Genomic DNA, 20,224 nt, shown 5'->3' on the forward strand with positions numbered 1-20,224 from the left:
GTGGCTTTCTTATAATTCTACAAATTCACCACATATGCACATAAATCAAATAGTCAGTATTAAAATTACTAGGTCTACCACCCTAACCAAAGGTGTAAATACACGTCAATACAACTTCTCCGCAAGATCTAGCCCCTCCGCGCGCATCGCGCGCGTAGGATACCGTTAGTGGAAAAATAGTTTTTGACATTCCAAAGATAGTATTGGTAGAATTTAAGACTAGAATTGAAAGAGTTTGCTACATACTCGTACAACCTTAGAAGATTCTTAGTTGTTACATAAGGGTTGAGTAATGATCTTGTCATCGAAAAATAGACAGTTTATTAAAAATTGGAGTACAATCCAAGATTCCATGTACAAGGACTCGGAAATTCCAAGTAGAATGAATTTACTAAATAAAGAATTCCTTACTAAATAAAAGATTCCAAATAATTTAAAATGAAGTTACTAATATTATGATACTTCCTTACATCACATAATAATTAAGCTATAATTAAGCTATAATTAAGCTGAGAGTGAGGGATAGCTCAAGTGGTTAGAGTTTCTCTCCTGCTTGTAGGAGATCCTGGGATCGATTCTCATCCTCGCCTTTATGGCTCTCTTAACACCATATGTTAGTTGTCTAGTTAATCTGGGACGAAGGGAGAGTTATCGGTTTGAGAATGAGACCACAATGCAGAAGAAATGCAGCCATGTGTACAGTGTACGTACGCCACGAATATAAAAAAAAGAGTGTGGGGGAAGTTCACCTGTTCGGCAAGTAGTTGCAACCGATAGAGAAGTTGGATTTGGGCCCAAATCCTTAATATTTTTTTCCAATGTGTTTACACGTACGTAGATTGATTTGTTGAATGAATCATATGCTTTTCGCTTTTCCCGTCTACCTGCGTGTTTTATTATGTTCCCACTTTTGTGTTCCAAAGTTTTTTTTAATCATACTCACATAGTCACATTGTATTTGTTAAGTTTTATGCTTATAATCTTAAGTCATGAGACTAATTATATATCATTAGATCATTAAATTTTTTACTCAATGACAAGTTTAACTCGATCTTGTAAAATTATTGGGTTCTAGGTAATTTGTACCCCAATAGTTAGGGGCTAGTTTGCTAATTACGCATTGATAGACGAATGATTTTTCTTCTGGTGTAGACAATGATGCTGACAAGATTTGATCACAGACCTTGGGTACAACCCCAATTAACTAACTAAGCTAAATTAGATCTAATCAACAATTATCTATTATAGTACTATTTTCTTATGATATCATTTTCCATCATATTTTTGTTAAAAGTAGTTTATCTCTTGCCGTACCTGAAACTTTGCCCATACAAATAATAGTTGAACCTAATTTTGATGAAATTTTTTGTTTAAGGCTTATTTAATTTTTTCGAACATTTTAAACCTTAAAAGGAGCAAACATACACCTTAATTGAACCTACCTATATATATAACCGGGTACATAAAATATTATATTGATCGAGTCGAGCTCAAATAGCTCGAGCTCTTGACACAAGCCAACAAGCACAACCTCTCAATATCGGGCTTAAATTTGGGTATTGTATTGAATCAAAGTCCAGTCTCTCTAAGCCCAATAATACTACTTCACTAATTTCATGATTTCATCTACAATTGTAGTTAGAAAGAGAAAACCCAGAAGTTGCTCCTTCAGCAAGAAAACTTGACAAAACCCAGAACAACAGGAGAGAGAAAAGCGGCCACGCACTGTCGACGAACAACTCCAATTCACTAAGATTTCCCCAAATTCAGGTTTTTCATTTTTCTTCAATTCACTCTTTCATTTCAATTACTACTGTTTTTTCAAATTTAGCGCATCTTTGTAACCTTAATTTACTCATTAGATCTATTATTTGTTCATTTTTATATTCCAGAAATTGTGAATTAATTGCATGATCTTTGGGGTTTAAGCTGTAATTGAATTAATTTTAAATGTTCATTTGTGAAATTTAGCCAAATTTAGTCAAATTTGCTTTCAGTTTATATATTATTTTTCCTAGATTTCGTTTTGTCAGATATGATATTGTATTTGTTTGAACTTTGAATTGTTTATCGAACTTATTGAATGTTGGATTATTATATGTCATTTTCGATTTTTTTTGTAACTAGTTTGATTAAATTTCGCCTCGAATAATATGGTCACAAGTTTATTTTTGATATGGATTTTTTTATGAGTATCATTTGCTTATAAAGAGGATGAATTAAGCTGTATAGGGGCTTTCAAATGTCTCAGTGAAAGGGGATGGGAGTCATGGATGAAGTTTTGGCCATCTTGTTAAACTTCTAATACTCTTTAGATAAATGACCTAAAATTTTACTCGTATTTAGGTTATCGGTTATTCCGAGCTGGACAAGTCTATGTTAGGTGTGTGAAATCTGAGGAGGGTATGATACAAAAGATGGGTCTGATGGTGGATGGTAATCTTTAGGTTTTTATGTAACTTTGGATTAGATCAATCGGAGGAGAGCTTAAAAGCTCAGATTGAGTTTACAAAGTATTTGATTGTAAAAAGGCATTTAAACTTGTTGATGTTGTATTGCTAATTTGATGTCAAGTGCACTCTCCATTTGAAGCTATTATCAATATCTTCCACATTTCCATCACCTTTCAGTTAGGGACCATTGGTTTGAGTGTCATTTACAAGAATGACTTGACATGGCTCAAACTTAGGACATGGAGAATTTGTAGTAAAATTGGGCACTTTTGCTGGACTCAATATAGTACTCCTATTCCTAAATAATTGCATAAGTGACACATTTGTCAATTCCCTAGTTTGTGACCCTTAATATTGTAATAAGTATAATTGTTAGTATTTGAAAAATATATAGACTAATCCAATACTCGAACATATTACACAATAATATTTGTTTTTTATATAATAGTATGAAAATGTCGTTAGAGTTATTATATAAATAATGCCAAAGTCAAAATTGTGCGAACTTGTGATATTTTGAATAGGATTAAAATATTGATTTAAGTTTTTATCAAGAATTGTCTAATCATAAAGCTTCAAACTAATGCTTTCAGAAATTAAGGCCCTCAAACCCAATATTATATGAGTAACTTAGTTTGGTGTTTACCCAATTATGCCTTCCAATCATGCCTTTCTACATCCATGCGTACAAATACCACTATAACATTGTAGCCTAAAGCAGTTCCTGTGACGCTTTTAAGTTCCCCTTCAACCAATTACAATAAGATAAGTTGTTCTCTCCCTAAGCTCTCTTCTTTTCTGGCTTATTAACCCTCTTTCGTCTTTGTTAGAGATTCATAGTTCCGTCATTGCATTAATTATCTAATTGTAATGTGAAGTGTCGGGTATGGGTACTCTACCCCGTAGATCATGAAACTTTACTTTTGAGGACAACCTTTATAACAGTGTATTAGACGTACAAATGTACAAGTCTATAACTGCTGATGTTTCTCAAACTGCTACTACTTTATTTTGGAAGTGTAGCATGTTTAGTTTGCAGTTGGAGATTATCCTTGTCTTCCACTAAAACTTGTAGCTATTGGCTTTCCGGAATTATAGAAACCTTTTAGATATGAAATGGCTGAAATACGTTCAAAATGTCCCAAAATATGCCATCGTAGCATCTCCAACATATTTGCTGTCAAAACATCTGAATTAGAGTTTGTTGATATAATTTGAAGGTGTTTACCCTTATGCTTGCCATTTTATGTAGGGATGGGAAAATCTGAACCTTACACAAAATTATGGGTTTTGGCTGAGATCTTCAAATGTCTACCCAAAACGACCTAAAATTTAAACGGGCTAGGTTTAGATTGAAATTTCCAACTCACAAATAACTTGCTAAAGAAGTGCCTAACCCAATTAACTAATTGGATCAGGTTCATTGAACTCACCTTAGTGATATGACTTGTGACCCAACCTATATTGGCTTTCATTTTAAATTTAGGGCCAAGCCAAATCCCTTAGTTTAGTTTAGTTTTTTTTTTTTTTTTTTTTTTTTTTTTTTTTTTTTTTTTTTTTAAAAAAAAAATAAAAAAGGAAAACCTATTGTACCAGTATACCCTAGTGGCTAAAGCCTGAAGCCCTGAACGTAACAAATTGAATCATTAATCCGCTCTTGTGCTGTAGCTCTCCATTCTCTCTCTCTCCCCTAGTTTCAATTTCTAGATCTTAAGATTTTTCAAGAGAACTAATTCGATCTGATCTCTTAATTGCTACCAATCATCTTGAATTTCGCTGTAAGTTCTTAAATTTCTTGTAGTTTTCGTCCCAAATCACTACTGTTTTGTGTGTGGATTATGATTGATTTGTTTGTACAATTAGTTTGAATTTCATGCATTTAGCTTGTGAGGCTGAATACTGATTTATTCGTTCATTTCTTCTATTAGATCTTGTATAATTGTTCATTTCTTGAGATCTGAATCATGTCTGAATGTGAGTTGTATGGTTTTGCCGGTTGATTTCCACATATTTGCTGTCTGTATGTCAGTTGTATGGTTCTGTTATTCCGTCACTTTGATGAGCAATTGCTTTAATCCCTTTAAAACCCTAATTTCTTTAAAGCAACCCAAATTGTGATTTCCCAGAAACAAATTCAACGATTACATCCTTCTCTCTCCTCTAATCAGCATGAAAATTATTGGCTTTTATTGATGATTTGAAGGATGAACGAATCCTTCATCTTTTTCATGGGATGTTAATAAAGAGTGTTTCCATTGTTGATTTGAATGTTGGGCAGTATGTGTTGAGTCGTTATGCGAAATTTTAAAATTTGGGTTCTGCCTAGAACCTGTTTGACGAAATGTGAGAGAAATTTTCATACTTTAATTTTGGGTTTTGCTCCAATCGGGTTGTTTTGAGTTGGGTTGTATTATTATTCTCGAATGCTGGTGGAGGGTGTTTGTCCGAATGGGTTTACATTGTTAAGTATTGTTCTTCAATAGGTTTGTTAAAAGGAATTCATGACTTTTCTTCTTAACTGGATTGAGCCTTTTCAATTTACTGCCTAACAGGCTATGGTTTCTGTGCTAATGGGGAATTCCAGGATTAAAACTTTTATTTATTTTCTTTTTGATACACAAGCTTTTTAAGATGCCCATAGCAGCTTTGAATTCATGATGATGATGGAGCAGGATAGGAGGAGGAGGGAGGGGGGTGGGGGGTTTGCTTGCCTGTCTTTTCATGATCCTATGATATGTTACTTATTATTCTATGTTCCACAACTTAGGCTTTGGAAAGTTTTTACAGTGTGTAATCAGTTATTTACCTCCTTGCCAACCATTTTTTCTCTATCTTCTGTTGTTACTTTGTTGCTTTTTTTAGTTGATTATTATTTCCTATTTGTTGTTTTTGTAACGTAGTGCAGAATTAGTTTTCTTTGCTCGCCCATTTGAAGTTCCACTATGTATTGCGCATACCCCAGCCTCTTTCTTTCCTGGTATTGTGTGTGTGTGTGTGTGTGAACTGTATACAACTAAACATATTGCTAATAACGTAACACTAATATTGCTTTATTTTGTCTTCACAGGACTTTATTTTATCACCAATACTAAACAACAATGGCCAACTTTCTGCCTGCAACCACAGAATCCCTTGAACAGGCTCTGGAAGCAAATAGTGCTGCAGAGTCAATTACAATTCTGCAGCGAGTGCTTGCAGATCCTTCTTCTTCACCTGATGCTTTGCGCATAAAGGAACAGGCAATCACAAAGCTCACTGATTATCTTAGGCAAGAAAACAAGGCTGAAGATCTTCGGATTCTGTTGACTCAGTTGAGGTCCTACTTTTCCATGATTCCCAAAGCTAAAACTGCGAAAATTGTGCGAGGAATCATTGACACAGTGGCTAAAATACCTAACTCAACTGAACTCCAGATCTCCCTTTGCAAAGATATGGTACAGTGGACTCGTGACGAGAAACGAACTTTCCTTCGCCAACGAGTTGAGGCCAGACTTGCTGCTTTGTTGATGGAGATCAAGGAGTACTCTGAAGCGTTGTCTCTCCTTTCAGGTCTGATAAAGGAGGTCAGAAGATTAGATGATAAACTTCTCTTAGTGGACATTGAGTTACTGGAGAGCAAGCTTCATTTCTCTTTGAGAAACCTACCCAAAGCCAAGGCTGCCCTTACTGCAGCTAGAACAGCAGCCAATGCCATATATGTGCCTCCAGCTCAGCAGGGGACAATAGACCTGCAGAGTGGGATACTCCATGCCGAGGAGAAAGACTATAAAACTGCCTACAGTTACTTCTTTGAAGCTTTTGAGGCCTTTAATGCTCTTGAGGATCCCAGAGCAGTATACAGTCTGAAATACATGCTTTTGTGCAAAGTCATGGTGAATCAAGCTGATGATGTTGCTGGAATTATATCTTCCAAAGCAGGCTTGCAGTACTTGGGCCCTGATCTTGATGCGATGAAAGCTATTGCTGATGCTTATTCAAAGCGTTCTCTTAAACTTTTTGAGGCTTCATTGGTAAACTTTAAGGATCAACTGCAAGAAGACCCTATTGTTCACAGGCATCTATCATCTCTTTATGACACTCTGTTGGAGCAGAATCTTTGCAGACTGATCGAGCCATTTTCAAGCGTTGAGATCGCCCACATTGCTGAGTTGATCGAACTCCCCCTTGATCATGTGGAGAGGAAATTATCTCAGATGATTTTGGACAAGAAATTTGCAGGGACTCTTGATCAGGGTGCAGGATGCCTTATTATCTTTGATGATCCCAAGACTGAGGCTATTTATGAAGCTACCCTGGATACCATTTCCAATGTTGCAAAGGTTGTCGACAGCCTTTTTGTCAGATCTGCTAAGATTATGGCGTAAGGGTACAGGGTCTCAAAGTGCTCCTATTGTGGTTCCGTGAAAGCTAATTGGAGTTATAGTCTGCCATTGTCGTGGAAAACGAAAATTTGTAGAAACTGTTTTTGATTTCTGTGTTTGCATATCGTCTCAGATCTAGCTTGAAATAGATATTTACCATTCGATGTCTAATTTTGTCAACGGCATTTGAAGAATTGCTTTTGTTTCATAGCAAGGGCAATAAATATTTGTAGGTGATGCTGCTTGACGTTTGCTTTCTATTTGAATTGCTATTATTTCAGGTGTTACATCTGGTATGCTGATGTGCATATAGGCATTTCACAAATGGTTTCAATTCTTGTTTAACAGGAGAATTATGGCTTCTGTGTTACATTTGTCATTTCAATTCAAAAAGGTTACATTTTTGGAATAAAAACACACGAGATTGATAAATCAAATCGGGAAATGGTCTAATTTGCCCCTATTCCTTCATTAACAGGTCCATCTTACTTGATAACATAGAAAACCAAACAAAACTTGATTTGAAAGTCCTGGTGAATTTTTTAAGGAATGACCATGATAAAGACATGATAAACAACAAATAATGGAGCATGCACTCAAGACTGAGTCTGTTCCAATATCAATAACCAGTTCATATTTAATTTCCAGTGCTTAAACTATGAAACATTCAAATTGAAGCAGCCAACTACTTTAATTTTAAATTCTTCATGATATTTATCACAGATTTGAAATATATAAATAAAATGCTTACCACCTTAACATGAAAAAGATAACCTTGTATTCTTCGAATTTTTAAACCAAGAAAACCTTTTTTAAACAGCATTCTCAAGCATCAGTAAAAAATTCGATTTTTCATACTTTCCCATCAGAAAATTCAAAAAAAAAAACATCAGTAAAGCGGTAGCTCTCATGGCCATCACAAGAACCATCCTGATAGTCTGTACCATTGCTTCATTGTCTCTCATGTCTTCGGCCCAAACTTGTAAAAACTACAAATTTTCCGACCAGAGGGATTTTCAGTCATGCGCTGACCTTCCAGTTCTAGAAGCCTATCTCCATTGGAACTACAATTCTACGGCAGAAACAGTTCACATAGCATACAGAGCAAGCCAGACACCTAGAGGATGGATTGCATGGGGGATTAACCCAACTGGAAGTGGTATGGTTGGAACACAAGCACTGGTTGCCTTCCAGGATCTCAAAGGCAATATGAAAGCCTACACTAGTCAAATCAGAAGCTACAACCCTAACATGAAACCTGAACCTCTTAGTTTCCCGGTCTCAGAGCTTTCAGCAGAGTACTCAAACGATGAGATGATCATCTCTGCTCTTCTTGGCCCGCTAAGCAACGAAACAACTTTTAACATCGCCTGGCAAGCTGGGAATGCAGTGTCAAATGATATTCCCCAGTCTCATCCACATTTCGGACCATATGTTAGGTCATCTGGAACACTGAATTTCCTGTCAGTATAGATCAAACTTCGAGGCAGTAGCCCTAATATAGGATTTTTTTTAAGCAAATAGATAACATAACCTTAGTAGAAGAATTACTACAAGCACTCCTTGTAATTCACACACAATATCCTATTCATCACCAAAAACACTAGTGCAATAAAAAAATAAAAAAAAAGTTCAAGTATGTAAAGTGTAAAAGCTACTTATTCCTCATTTCCTAAATCTGGCTGGATTTTTTCAGCTACACTAGATAAATTCATTTATATAGTTTCAACAAATGTTTGAGAAATTGCTCTGACTCCTCCAAGTAGTGTGTCTTAAAAATAAATCATCTCTTTCTTGTCATTGATTTATTGTCGTCATGACCAAGAGAGATGGAATCAGCAATTTCCTTGCCACTCAGAAGAATGTATTCAATCAAGCGATGAAGGCTATGAATGAGTGACCATATTACCAACGCTTTGCAGCAACTCATCCCTTTTGGGTTTCGTTACTGGCAACTCCAATGTCCACTGCAAAGTCACAAAAGAAGTGAGTACCACTTCGCAGAAATGATATTGTGAAGTAAACAATTTACATCAAAATGGATACTAATTCCAGATTTGGTGAAACTTATATAGTTCTGTAGTTAAAAGCAACCAAAAAATAGAGATCTGCACTACTCCAGCCAGATCACCACTTCTCCTCGGAAATGATTTTACAATTCTGAGGATACAATGGCGACTGCTACAGTTTCGGTTACCACCCAACATCCCAACTTACAGCGATTGAGTGACTGCCATCTTATGTCACTATATCGGCCAGGGGAAAGAAAATAGAAAGTAGAAAAGTCTAAATCCAAACAACCCTAACCAGTAACCAACAACACAAGTAATACACAATGTAGATAATGAGTTAGAATCATGATTAAAGATCTAAATGTTCCCCTTGAGCTCACCTCCTTAAAAGCTTCACTGAATGAGGAGTCCTGAAAACCCTGGTGTCAAAGAAGAGATCAACCAAGGAGTAATTAAAAGAGATACGCAAGTTTCCTTCAAAAAAAAAAGAGAGAGAGATACGCAAGTGGCAGTAAGAGGGGCAAACCAATTTGTGGAACAGAAGAAGCGATGCTTGATTTGACTCTCCGATTTTGGCACGAAATGTATGGATCCCAACATTCTCAACAGCAAAAGCCATCATCATCATGACTGCTTCCTTTCCTAGTCCTTTGCCACGACTATTCTACCAAGAGAGATTACATAGCTTAAGATATATTTGTTGTGAATTTCTCTAGTTAATAAAATAAAACATTGGCAGTAGTTAAGTGATTTCTAGCCCATAGTTACGCTTGTTTTTTTTTTCTTTTTTTTTTTTCCTGCCCTGAATACTACAAGAGACTATCATAGGTAATTCACAATTTTGCATTATTTTAGCGTCAAGTGGAACTAGACAGAGATGTCATCGCTCTCAATAATACTAACTGCAATTAAAAATGCAAGTCTGTAGCTGCATAGTTATATCCAAGGCAGCACGGAGGCAATTAAACACTCCCAATCTATATGCAAATATACATACTGCAATTAAAATGCAAGTATATAGCTGCACAGTCATATCCAAAGCAGCATGTAGACAACAGAACGATCTCAATCTATATGCACATATACATCTTATGAGGTAAGGCAAGAAGACAACTCAATTTATTATAGACATGCATACTAGTCAGAAGTACTGAAATTAGTTCTACTACGGAGATAATTACCATAATTTCAAGCAAATGGATATACTGAAGAACCCAGGTGGGTTACAAATATAATACAGTACATTGAAACAATGTTTTCATGATGTTACGTTTCATGTATTAATAAATGAAAACATCATATACTTGCACAAGCTAGCCAACATCATAATACGTTCCACTTGATCATTTCAAGTATAGACATTTGGGTTCAGATATAATCACATATCTTCCAAGAATTTTCATACATAGTCTGTTCCGATCTTGTATGGAGAGACAGACAACCTGGGTATCAATTATAAGGCTTCCCAATTTTAGAGATCTTTAAAAAACAACTTATAACCTTCTCTTATTCTCGTTTTGTTATACTTCAGTGATTACCTTTCTTATGAAGAAATCATCATACTGGAACTACCTTAGCTTTTATAGTTACACACACTGTCTCAAAGCATTCCTTCACCTTTCAATTTGGTTTCTCCCATTATATTCTTTTCAAAGGTGAATGACCTATTTCTAACATTAAATTACAAAAGACAAGTGATGCAAATCATGATCTATACAGAAGACTAACAATTGATATACATGCACAAGCCTCAACTTTTTTGGACATCATGTCACAAATAATAGTCTTTAAAAAAAAAAAAAAAATCAAAAAAAAAAAAACAACAACACTATATACTGCTATTAATTTAACTTTTTGCAGGGGTCAACCAGGAATTTCCAAATCTATTGAATTTATGAGTAAATAATTAAGGACACACCTTTTAGGCTCAGCTATCATTATCTCAATCTCCGCAAAAAGAGGGTCCTCAGGATCATTCATATATATATTAACATCACCAACCATAGCTGAAGATAAAGAAACAAAAAATATACTCAGGAACACCATAAAAATTACAGTCATGAGAATGATTAGAGATTAAATCTACCTTCAATATGGGGTTGGCCATGTACATATTCCCCCACAATCATCTGCTTATCCAGAACAATGAAAGTGCGCTCTGAAAGATATCCAGTTACCGCAACTTAAATAAATTGAATCGAGTATTATGCAACAGAAACGCTTCCAAACATGACGGCACGTAGAATCACACAAAAATAACAGAATCTATCAATCAGGAAAGAACGACAATAATGTGTATTCTTTCTCCTTTTCATATACATGTCATCCAGGGCTCCTTATGAGTTGACTCTTCAATATAAACTTGCACATAGTATCAGAATTTCATAGTACCAAAAATCTGAGATTCCTTTCTCTTTTATTCTCTTCTTTCACCCACATAACTTCTTCTCTGCTCCTATAGCTCATTGAAATTCATAGATGGCCTGCATTTGAAGTATCCTTTTCTATTGTCTACCCAATATCTCCTGTATTGTCTGTCACAACATGCAGTGCTGATGCCCAACAATTTAACCAACATTTCTATTTTCTTCTTTAATACCAATTATCTCCATCCAAGTTTCCTCTCTATTATGTAGCCCCTCACATGTTTTCCCAGTGTTCCTTTCTTTGGGTTTAATCAAATCTGCATTTACCCTAAATCTTTCATTGTATATACACTATTAATAAGGGCTATTCTAATTCTAGCCACTCAAAAAATCCATAGCCATTACTGTGACTATTTGTCGTATCCAGAGTGGGTCATCTCCTATTGTCAGAAACATGCAATTGAATCTATATTCCATCTCCATACTTCTCTAAGTAGTATCTTGGAGATCTACTATTACCCCCACACTGCATGGAAGGGAAACAAATACGCAAAATTGGGGAAATGAACCCAGATTTTTTTTTCCGAGTCAGCATTAACATTCCCTCAATCTGTAAAAAGATGGCAAAAAGATTCCTTACTACGGGTAAAATGATAAAATTTAAGGTGAGGTCCAATAATATCTTAAGATTCAGGCTGAGAAGTGCACTCTAATTTGTTATTTCCTTTTTCAAAAAACATTCTTGACAATAGTTGTATGGTTCATCTTCACACTAGAGAACCATAATGCTACATCCCCTGGCCATTGCTTCTTGAAACACATTATCCCTCTCAGAGAATAGTCCATAATACAAAATATATCCATGACAAGCCCATTGATTGAATATGATGTGTAAGTTTTCCAATTATGTACACATCCCTACTTCACATCTTGTTTTTAAGTTTATCTGCATCACTGCATGTACTTGCTGAGCATTTAGAAGAATGGCCTATCATGATATGTAATATCATTTTAAAAGCTTAAATCAACAATCGAAGATGGCATATGGACATTGGGCCGGACTCATTGGTGTATAATGCTCAAGTCTAAGGTGGTTTTTGCCTCTAAATCATCCATAGAGGCTGTATGTAGGACAGTTTCTAGTCCTGTAACAAATACTGCCTGGATCAAGCATTATCTAGCTGAACTTAGTCCTTCCCTCAAAGACCTAGTCTAACTTTACTGTGATATATCAGAGTCATATAAAACTCAACAAGCAGTTTCCATGATCACTGACTCACCACAAACAAATTCTTCGACTATTATTATCTATGGAAATGAATTGCAGGAGATATCCTATTAGTTTCAGAAAAAGCTGACATTTTTACTAAAGATTTAACAGTTGACACCACTAAACTTCATTTGCTAAAACCAAGCTATGGTTGTTCCTTCCCAAACTCATTCAATTGAAGGGTAATTGCAATTTTTACAAGGATAATAAGATACAGGTCCTCATTTTTCTTCTATATTTCATACTAGTACAACAGCAATGAATCCTAAGGCACCTAATTAATTGAGCTATTTACTCATAAACTTGCAGATAACCTAAATCAAGTCAATCATACATTAAACTCCAAGCATAATAACATCAACAACAATCCCACAAAACCTAAATTAAAATCTATCACATAAAATGCATCCACAAATGAAAAATCTTACAAAATTTTAACAACCCATCATATATTATTCCAAAAAAAATGCATCCACTATAAAAATTTCAACAATTACACAAATATCAGCAAAACCCATCAAGTATCATGCAACATAAACCTGGAAAAGGGAGAGAAAGAAGAAGTACTGAGGGGGTCTTGGGACCAAGAGAGCTGCATTTCATACTCCTGATCAAGGGTAAGTGGCTCGGAGCCAGTAACAAAGAGAAGGTAAGGATCTTGCATCCATTGATGGTAATTGGGAACATGTTCTTTCATGTATGGCACCAATATCACCTTTTCTCCTTCCAAGCTTACTCCCATCGTTGTATTTTCTTCTACTTTTACACTTCTGCTGCTCGGCAACGCAATTAATTGAGAAAGTTTTTGTCTATAACCCATTTCGTCCAATTCGGGTAATAGTTGGTTCGTGACGGCGGATGCACGATCCACGTGGTGCATCCCTCCAAAATACAAAAACGCGGAAAGAACATTTAAATATATACTAATGAACATGGTCATATAAAAGAACATAGTAGTCATTTATAATGTACATGGACATATATATAAAAGAATATAGTGTTCATTTATAATGTACATCAGTTTTTTATGCAACAATTTTGTATATTTTTTTTTTTTTAAATGAAATTTTGTATAATCAAATAGATAAATAGTACTATAATTATTATTTTTTACCATAAATTAATTACAAATCATTTAAATTTTTTTTTTTACCAAAATTTCACTTTCTCTCCAAACAAAACTTCAAACCCATTTAAATTCCTCAAACCTCAAACAAAATTTCAAGAAATTCGAAATTTTAAGCCCAAAATTGTTCAATATGACAAATAAAAACCAAAGATAAGACCAAATTCGACATTTATACTTGTTTATTTGACATTCATACTTGTTTATTTTGAGTTTGAGTGTTTGTTTTTTATAAATTTGATTTTATTGAAAATTAATTGCGATTTTGATATAATTTTGTTGTTGCAATGAGAAGTAAAATGAAATTCTTGAAGAAGATCAACCGATTAATATATTTTGGAAGAAGAAAGCAAGCAAATAGACAAATTTAGAAAAAAGTTGTAGATCCAAATAATACAATGTACATTAAAATACAGTAAAATGTTCTTTTTTCATATACTTATATGATGCAAATAATAACATGTACATAAAACATGCATGTAACCAACATTATAACATATATGTTCATTAGAATATAATACAATGTACATTATAATACAGTAAAATGTACATTTTCATATACATACATGATCATTTATACCAAATATACATTTACTATATGAATAATGTTCTTTAATATTATCATGTTCTTTACTAAAATTACAAATGTTCTTTAGATTTACAAAAAAAATATAAAACTGGATGTTCTTTATAAAATAGCTATATGTTCTTTACAAAACAACTATATGTTCTTTACTGAATAGCTAAATGTTCATTCCGCCTTTTTTAAAGAACATTGGATGCACCAAGCATGGTGCATCCGCCTCCATAGAAAAAACTCAACTTTACTGTTCGGTATTTCCTCCGTTCCTTTATGTTTGGGCTCGTGTTTTATCAATGATTTTTTGATTGGGTAGAGTTGATGAGAGCGATATTGCCACTTAATTTTCATTTTCCCTTAATTTAGTTCAATATGAAGGATCTTCAGGTGGAAACACTCAAGAATAATCGTCGTTTTTTTAGGTTGAGTCATTTCCAACCCAGTTTAGCTAGTCAAAAAGATTATTCCATGAGACTATGAGAGTCTTTCCACGGGTATACTATTAGGCAAGGTTCATTTCCTCTGTCTCTTCATTATTGTGCCTTGCACATCTCAATTACTCTCTCCATTCTTTAAAAAATTGTCCTATATCTCCAATCTTCACATTATTAGGGCCCGACAAAGTTGTGCACATAAGAAAAGAGCAAATGAAAAAACATACCAAAAGTGGTAAGGGAGGACACCTCAACGTAACATGTACTCTCCCTGTTTTCGTTTAAGCGCCCCAATTTAATCAAACATTTGCCAATGTCGTATTTTGAACGATGATATCCTTAATTATCATCAATATGTGCAAATTTTAAATATTAATATTCCTAAACTATGCATTGAGGTAATTCTAGCAAGTACCAACGTGACAATGTTTACTTTTATACTAGTACTAGTATATGAAGTATGAATATTGGTCAAAGTGATGAGTCTAAATAGTGAAAAAGTTAAAATAAACAAAGTAATACGATTAAATTTAAAGCAGCAAATACAAGTTGAAATGCCATGTTAATCTGGTGGCACTTTTCGTAAATATGTTCAAATACCGTGACCATTAGTTCATTGATTTTGGACAACTATCCATCCATTCATGCAATTATTGCTCTACAGTTGTAAGTTGGCCATTCAATGCAAATGACGCATGTACCCTTACAATGGCACTTGAAAAGACGATTATACTTGGAGAATGAATTGGGCAGTGCTCAATTAAAAGGATGGATGACATATTGTTTACTTTTTTTTTGAAGCAACATATTGTTTACTTGATAACGAAGCTTATATCTAAAGACAATAATGTATGAAGTACTTGATAAGTTGATATAAGCACTCAAGCCCACTTATTAAGCCCATCAAGTGAGTAGGCTTAATTCAACGTTGGTAATCAATCCAATCGCCCAATTTAATATTCTACAAATCATAACTTGTAACTTTATAAGTAGCCTATACTAAATTACTAATAGTTCTGTTTCACCAAAAATAAATAAATAAATAAATAAAGGTAGCCTATAGTAAAAAACATGTTATTCCATCTAAATAAAATAATTGCAGATTAGTGATTTTTTGTACATGATAGACTTTGAGAGTTGAGATAGCCTATATCAATCATACTCCGTTAGCACTACTATCTCGTGAATTGTGAAACATGATCCCTATATTGTCATATTAATACAGTAGTACATAAGATTAGAGTCGATTGAGTCATGATAATTAATTATTTAGTTTGTTCACTATATTTTATTTGTCATACTTGACCATACGCGACTTTATAGATTTATTAGTCGAACTTATTAACAAGCTGGATCGCTCTTTCTCCCATTTTATGAAAAGAGAAAAGTATCAACTTTTCATTTTCACCTTTTAATTTTTTTTTTCTTGTCAAAAAAAAAAAAAAAAAAAAAAAACCTTAAAATTTTTATAATATATATTTATCACGTAAGAGTGACATTTGATAACCACGTAATACACTGATTCTAGTGTAGGAGACATCAATAGTTTTATCTTAACAACGTATAAAATTCAATCGTGCTCTTGTGATGTATTTTTGGTCAATATGTACAATGTTATCAAACATAGTACGGACTAAAGAGTATGTACATAATACTTATTTTACTCATATTCTTTTAAGAAATTCTAAGCCACTTAAGATGAACAATTATGCAATAACAAGTGTATGTTACTCATTATAATTTCCCTTTATCAATTTTATCATATGAAATATGGTACTCAATAATTTTCTCTGCACCAACCACCTAAAATACAGATTTTAGTATACGTACATAATTACATACCTAAGTGTAAATACTATATATAGACTTGTACACTCCTCTACTTTTATTTGTTGCTCGTTTTTCATACATAAATTTGAACTTTTGATTGTTGGATAATTTTTTCATGATTGTTAGTGAAGATTGTTGGCTAACAAACCATCAATCAATTTTTTGGTGTACCCATTATGAATTTATGATGACTTATGTATAAAATTTAAGAAGATACCTTTCTACTAAAATATTACAGGAATATCTTTTTATCCAAATGCTCCCAAGGAAATTTATTAATTACTCCGTATCAACTTTGTTGAAGAAAAAAAAAAAAACAAAAACAAAAAAAAAAACCTAAAACTTTAATCATGTAAAATAACGTAGGATACTATAACGAATGAATCATATAAGAAGTATTCCTTAATAAAATATTTGAACCTATTCTTTAATAACAGGTCCAATAGATGGATTTTCATGATATATCATCAATTGTAAGACCGTTATCATCACGTAACATTTTCAAGCTTAAATTTTTTATTTAGGAGGTTTTTTACCAAGAGAACAAGCCAATTAAGTAGGCGAATTTTAGAGTAAATATTGTTAGCAGTTTATCCTATATTTTTTATTTTTTTTGGAAACAAGCAGTTTATATGATATATGATGCGTTAGGATTAATTGTTTCAAGTAAAAGCTACAAATAAGAAATACATAGTAGAATAAGTACGTCCAAATTATAACACTAGTAGATTACTTTGTCAATTTATTTTAGGATGGAACATTAAGATAAACTTGGTTGCTCAGTAATTGGGTTTGTACGTAATAAAATTTTCCCTAATCTCTTATGTTATAAATTTGTGTATGGTCCAATAAATTAAAATAATGAGTATCATAAAAATCAAGTTATACATACATATCCGAGTATATTATCCGTTCTTAAAGTTTGCTTGAAAGCCAAGCACAAAGCAACGACGTAAATTAAAGATATTGTATGTGCTTTGATGCACCTTTTTTCCACTAAAAACTGCGTCACACATTGTAACAAACATAGAGCTCATCATCATGAGTTTTGCATTCCAAGCAATAAAGTTGTTAGGATGAATTTGAGCCATCATTATTACAACACATTACCAAACATCATTGTATTTAATTCACACATATAATCCACTAATTTAAGTAACATTTTATACTATTGTCTTGGCTTCAAAGTTAAGCACGCATTATCATGTCCTAGACATTATTTTCCCATCTAATTATCACACACACTCATATGCATTTATCCATCTTCATCATTAGACATCATGAACACTAAATATATCTTCAAATTCTTTAGTATCTCCTTGCTCTTCCTCTACCACCATGATCCTTATTCTCTTATTTTCCCTTGTCTTCTCCCCTCAATTTCGACCCGTAACATCCTCCCATTGTACCACAATTACTAGTACCAAAAATTTTGAAAAATGTATGACACTCCCTACCCAACAAGCATCCCTTGCGTGGACTTACCACGCGCACAATGCCACCCTTGATGTTGTCTTCTTTGGTAACTTCATATCTCCTTCGGGATGGGTAGGTTGGGGGATCAATCCTACTACTGCAGAGATGACAGGCACCCGAACCCTAATTGCCTTCCCGGATCCTAACTCAGGCCAACTAGTCCTCCTCCCTTATATTTTAGATCCAACGGTTAAACTCCAAAAGACTCCATTATTATCGCGCCCTCTTGATCATATCCACTTGTTAACATCATCAGCAAAAATGTATGGTGGAAAATTAGCCACAATACATGATGGAGCCCAAGTTGAAATATATGCCACAATCAAGCTCTCCCCTAACAAAACAAAGATCCATGTTGTATGGAATCGCGGTGTTTATGTCCAAGGATATTCGCCTACCATACATCCAACTACGATCAATGACCTCTCTTCTACAACCACCATAGACCTCCTTTCCGGTGTTGCAAGACACGAAAATGACCTAAAAACCTTGAAAATAGTACATGGTGTTATGAATGGAATCTCATGGGGAGTCATGCTTCCAATAGGTATAATCATGTCACGTTACTTAAGACATATAGAAGCATTAGGCCCTACGTGGTTCTACGTGCATGCCGGCATGCAACTCACCGGATTCTTCCTAGGAACCATTGGTTTCGCGATAGGGCTTAAACTAGGGGAACTATCACCCGGCAAAGTATATGGATTGCATAGGAAGCTAGGGTTTATCGCGGTATGCTTGGGAAGTCTACAAACACTAGCATTATTATTTAGGCCAAAGACAACGAACAAGTATAGAAAATATTGGAAGTCATACCATCATTTTGTAGGGTATGCTTGTGTGGTATTAGGGGTTGTGAATGTTTTTCAAGGGTTTGAAGCAATGGAGGCAAGCCGGTCATACGCGAAATTGGCCTATTGTTTGTGCTTATCTACCTTGATTGGTATATGTATAGCATTGGAGGTTAATAGTTGGGTTGTTTTTTGTAGAAAAGCCGAGGAAGAAAAATTGAAAAGAGATGGAGTCATAACAAATCCAAGCTCGGAGAAAGCTAGTGGTAGCTTCAATTGATGAACAAATTTTGCTTTATACTTTTTTCCGTTTTTAACAAATTCTTTTTCGCAATTATTGAGGTTTATTTTTACAAATGTATAATCGAGAAATTCTACTCCTTTGTTCATCAATTGAAGCTATAATGTCCATAATCTTCACCAATTTAGACAAAAAAGGGGCCTAATCTTTCTTCTATTTTTCTTACTACCCCTAGTATTTTTTTTTTCCTATGTAAGTTACAAGATTCAATTGATAGGAGAAAATGAATACAATTATCACCGCCCAAAGAAGCGAATCAAGCGGTGCATATTTTGGCTAATTAAGCTTCATTTACTGATTTACCCCAACTTAATTACTAGTTCGCCTCTTGCATCAATTTTTTTTCCCTCCATATTAATAAGTTGGCCATCTAAAAGTGATGAGGGATAACTCAAGTGGTTAGAGCTCTCTTCCGATTTTAAGTGATCCTAGGACCGATTCTCATCACCCATCTTTGTAGCTCTCTAAACATCAAATAGAAAAAATAAAAAATAAAAAGTTGGCCCTCTATATGAGATGCTAATCTAGCTACTTTATTTCCAAATAATACTAATAAAACATTCAAGTTGAAAAGTTATTTTCTTTAAAAGGTCAAAGTGTGTCAAGAATGTGATCTAGAACATGTAACAAAAATTAAAAATAGAATGTCAAGAATGGGATTCGAACCCATGCCCTTTCGGACCAGTACCTGAAACTGGCGCCTTAGACCAACTCGGCCATCTTGACCTTTTATTATGATTTGCAGAGTTTAGTTATATATCTACTTATTACTTATGACGTTCTCCAGAATTCGAAATCTTTTACCGCCAAAAAATCATCTATGGTTTTTTTTTTTTTTTTTTTCCCTTTTTTATTTTTTCCTTTTTTTCAGGCACATAATTTATCTTTAGGATTAATCTCATTTGGATTGATCTTTTTGAAATAATTAACCAAAGCTAATGCCTAATGCTATTGGTTTTTCATCATACGAGTAGGTTTTATTGCAAATGCAAATTAGGATTCTCCGAATTCTTCTCCAAATTAGTTTTCGAAGGAGAGATCATTTCAAGCTTAAGTATCGATCATTCATTTGGATTTGTGTTCGCGCCAAATATCCCATGCCCAATCCGCAAATCAGATGGATAGGGTTTTTTCGAACGGGCTAATTATTAACCAAAATTTCAGCATTGAATAACCCAAAAACCTTTTTTTTTTTTTTTTTTCTTTTCGTATAAGCGAGTCAAG

General features: G+C 34.1%; 2 protein-coding genes, 1 non-coding gene and 2 pseudogenes across 4 annotated transcripts; 3 read left to right on the top strand and 2 right to left on the bottom strand.

Moving 5' to 3' along the window:
• The first annotated feature begins 1,618 nt into the window (after nucleotides 1-1,618).
• LOC145621172 (26S proteasome non-ATPase regulatory subunit 11 homolog pseudogene) lies at nucleotides 1,619-7,117 on the top strand (annotated as a pseudogene). Its single transcript, XR_014108360.1, has 2 exons — nucleotides 1,619-1,770; nucleotides 5,521-7,117. The product of XR_014108360.1 is annotated as a 26S proteasome non-ATPase regulatory subunit 11 homolog pseudogene (transcript).
• A 529-nt stretch (nucleotides 7,118-7,646) lies between these two features.
• LOC145619458 (GCN5-related N-acetyltransferase 9-like) lies at nucleotides 7,647-13,263 on the bottom strand. Its single transcript, XM_081674148.1, has 6 exons — nucleotides 13,030-13,263; nucleotides 10,913-10,984; nucleotides 10,745-10,832; nucleotides 9,353-9,485; nucleotides 9,207-9,245; nucleotides 7,647-8,781 (listed from the first exon to the last, which is right to left on the bottom strand). The coding sequence occupies exons 1-6, from the start codon at nucleotides 13,202-13,204 to the stop codon at nucleotides 8,701-8,703; spliced, it is 588 nt and encodes a 195-aa protein (XP_081530274.1). The 5' UTR covers nucleotides 13,205-13,263; the 3' UTR covers nucleotides 7,647-8,700.
• On the top strand, nucleotides 7,724-8,287 carry LOC145619012 (cytochrome b561 and DOMON domain-containing protein At5g47530 pseudogene; annotated as a pseudogene).
• Nucleotides 13,264-17,770: 4,507 nt separating the features above from the next.
• Nucleotides 17,771-19,233, top strand: LOC145621264 (cytochrome b561 and DOMON domain-containing protein At2g04850-like). The gene has a single exon (XM_081676004.1). The coding sequence runs from the start codon at nucleotides 17,771-17,773 to the stop codon at nucleotides 18,977-18,979; it is 1,209 nt and encodes a 402-aa protein (XP_081532130.1). The 3' UTR covers nucleotides 18,980-19,233.
• Nucleotides 19,234-19,645: 412 nt separating this feature from the next.
• On the bottom strand, nucleotides 19,646-19,726 carry TRNAL-CAG (transfer RNA leucine (anticodon CAG)). The gene has a single exon. It is a non-coding gene; the product is annotated as a tRNA-Leu (tRNA).
• Nucleotides 19,727-20,224: the final 498 nt, after the last annotated feature.

Source organism: Chenopodium album, chromosome 27 (genome assembly GCF_948465745.1).
Source record: "Chenopodium album chromosome 27, dcCheAlbu1.1, whole genome shotgun sequence".
Taxonomy (NCBI): Eukaryota; Viridiplantae; Streptophyta; class Magnoliopsida; order Caryophyllales; family Amaranthaceae; genus Chenopodium; species Chenopodium album.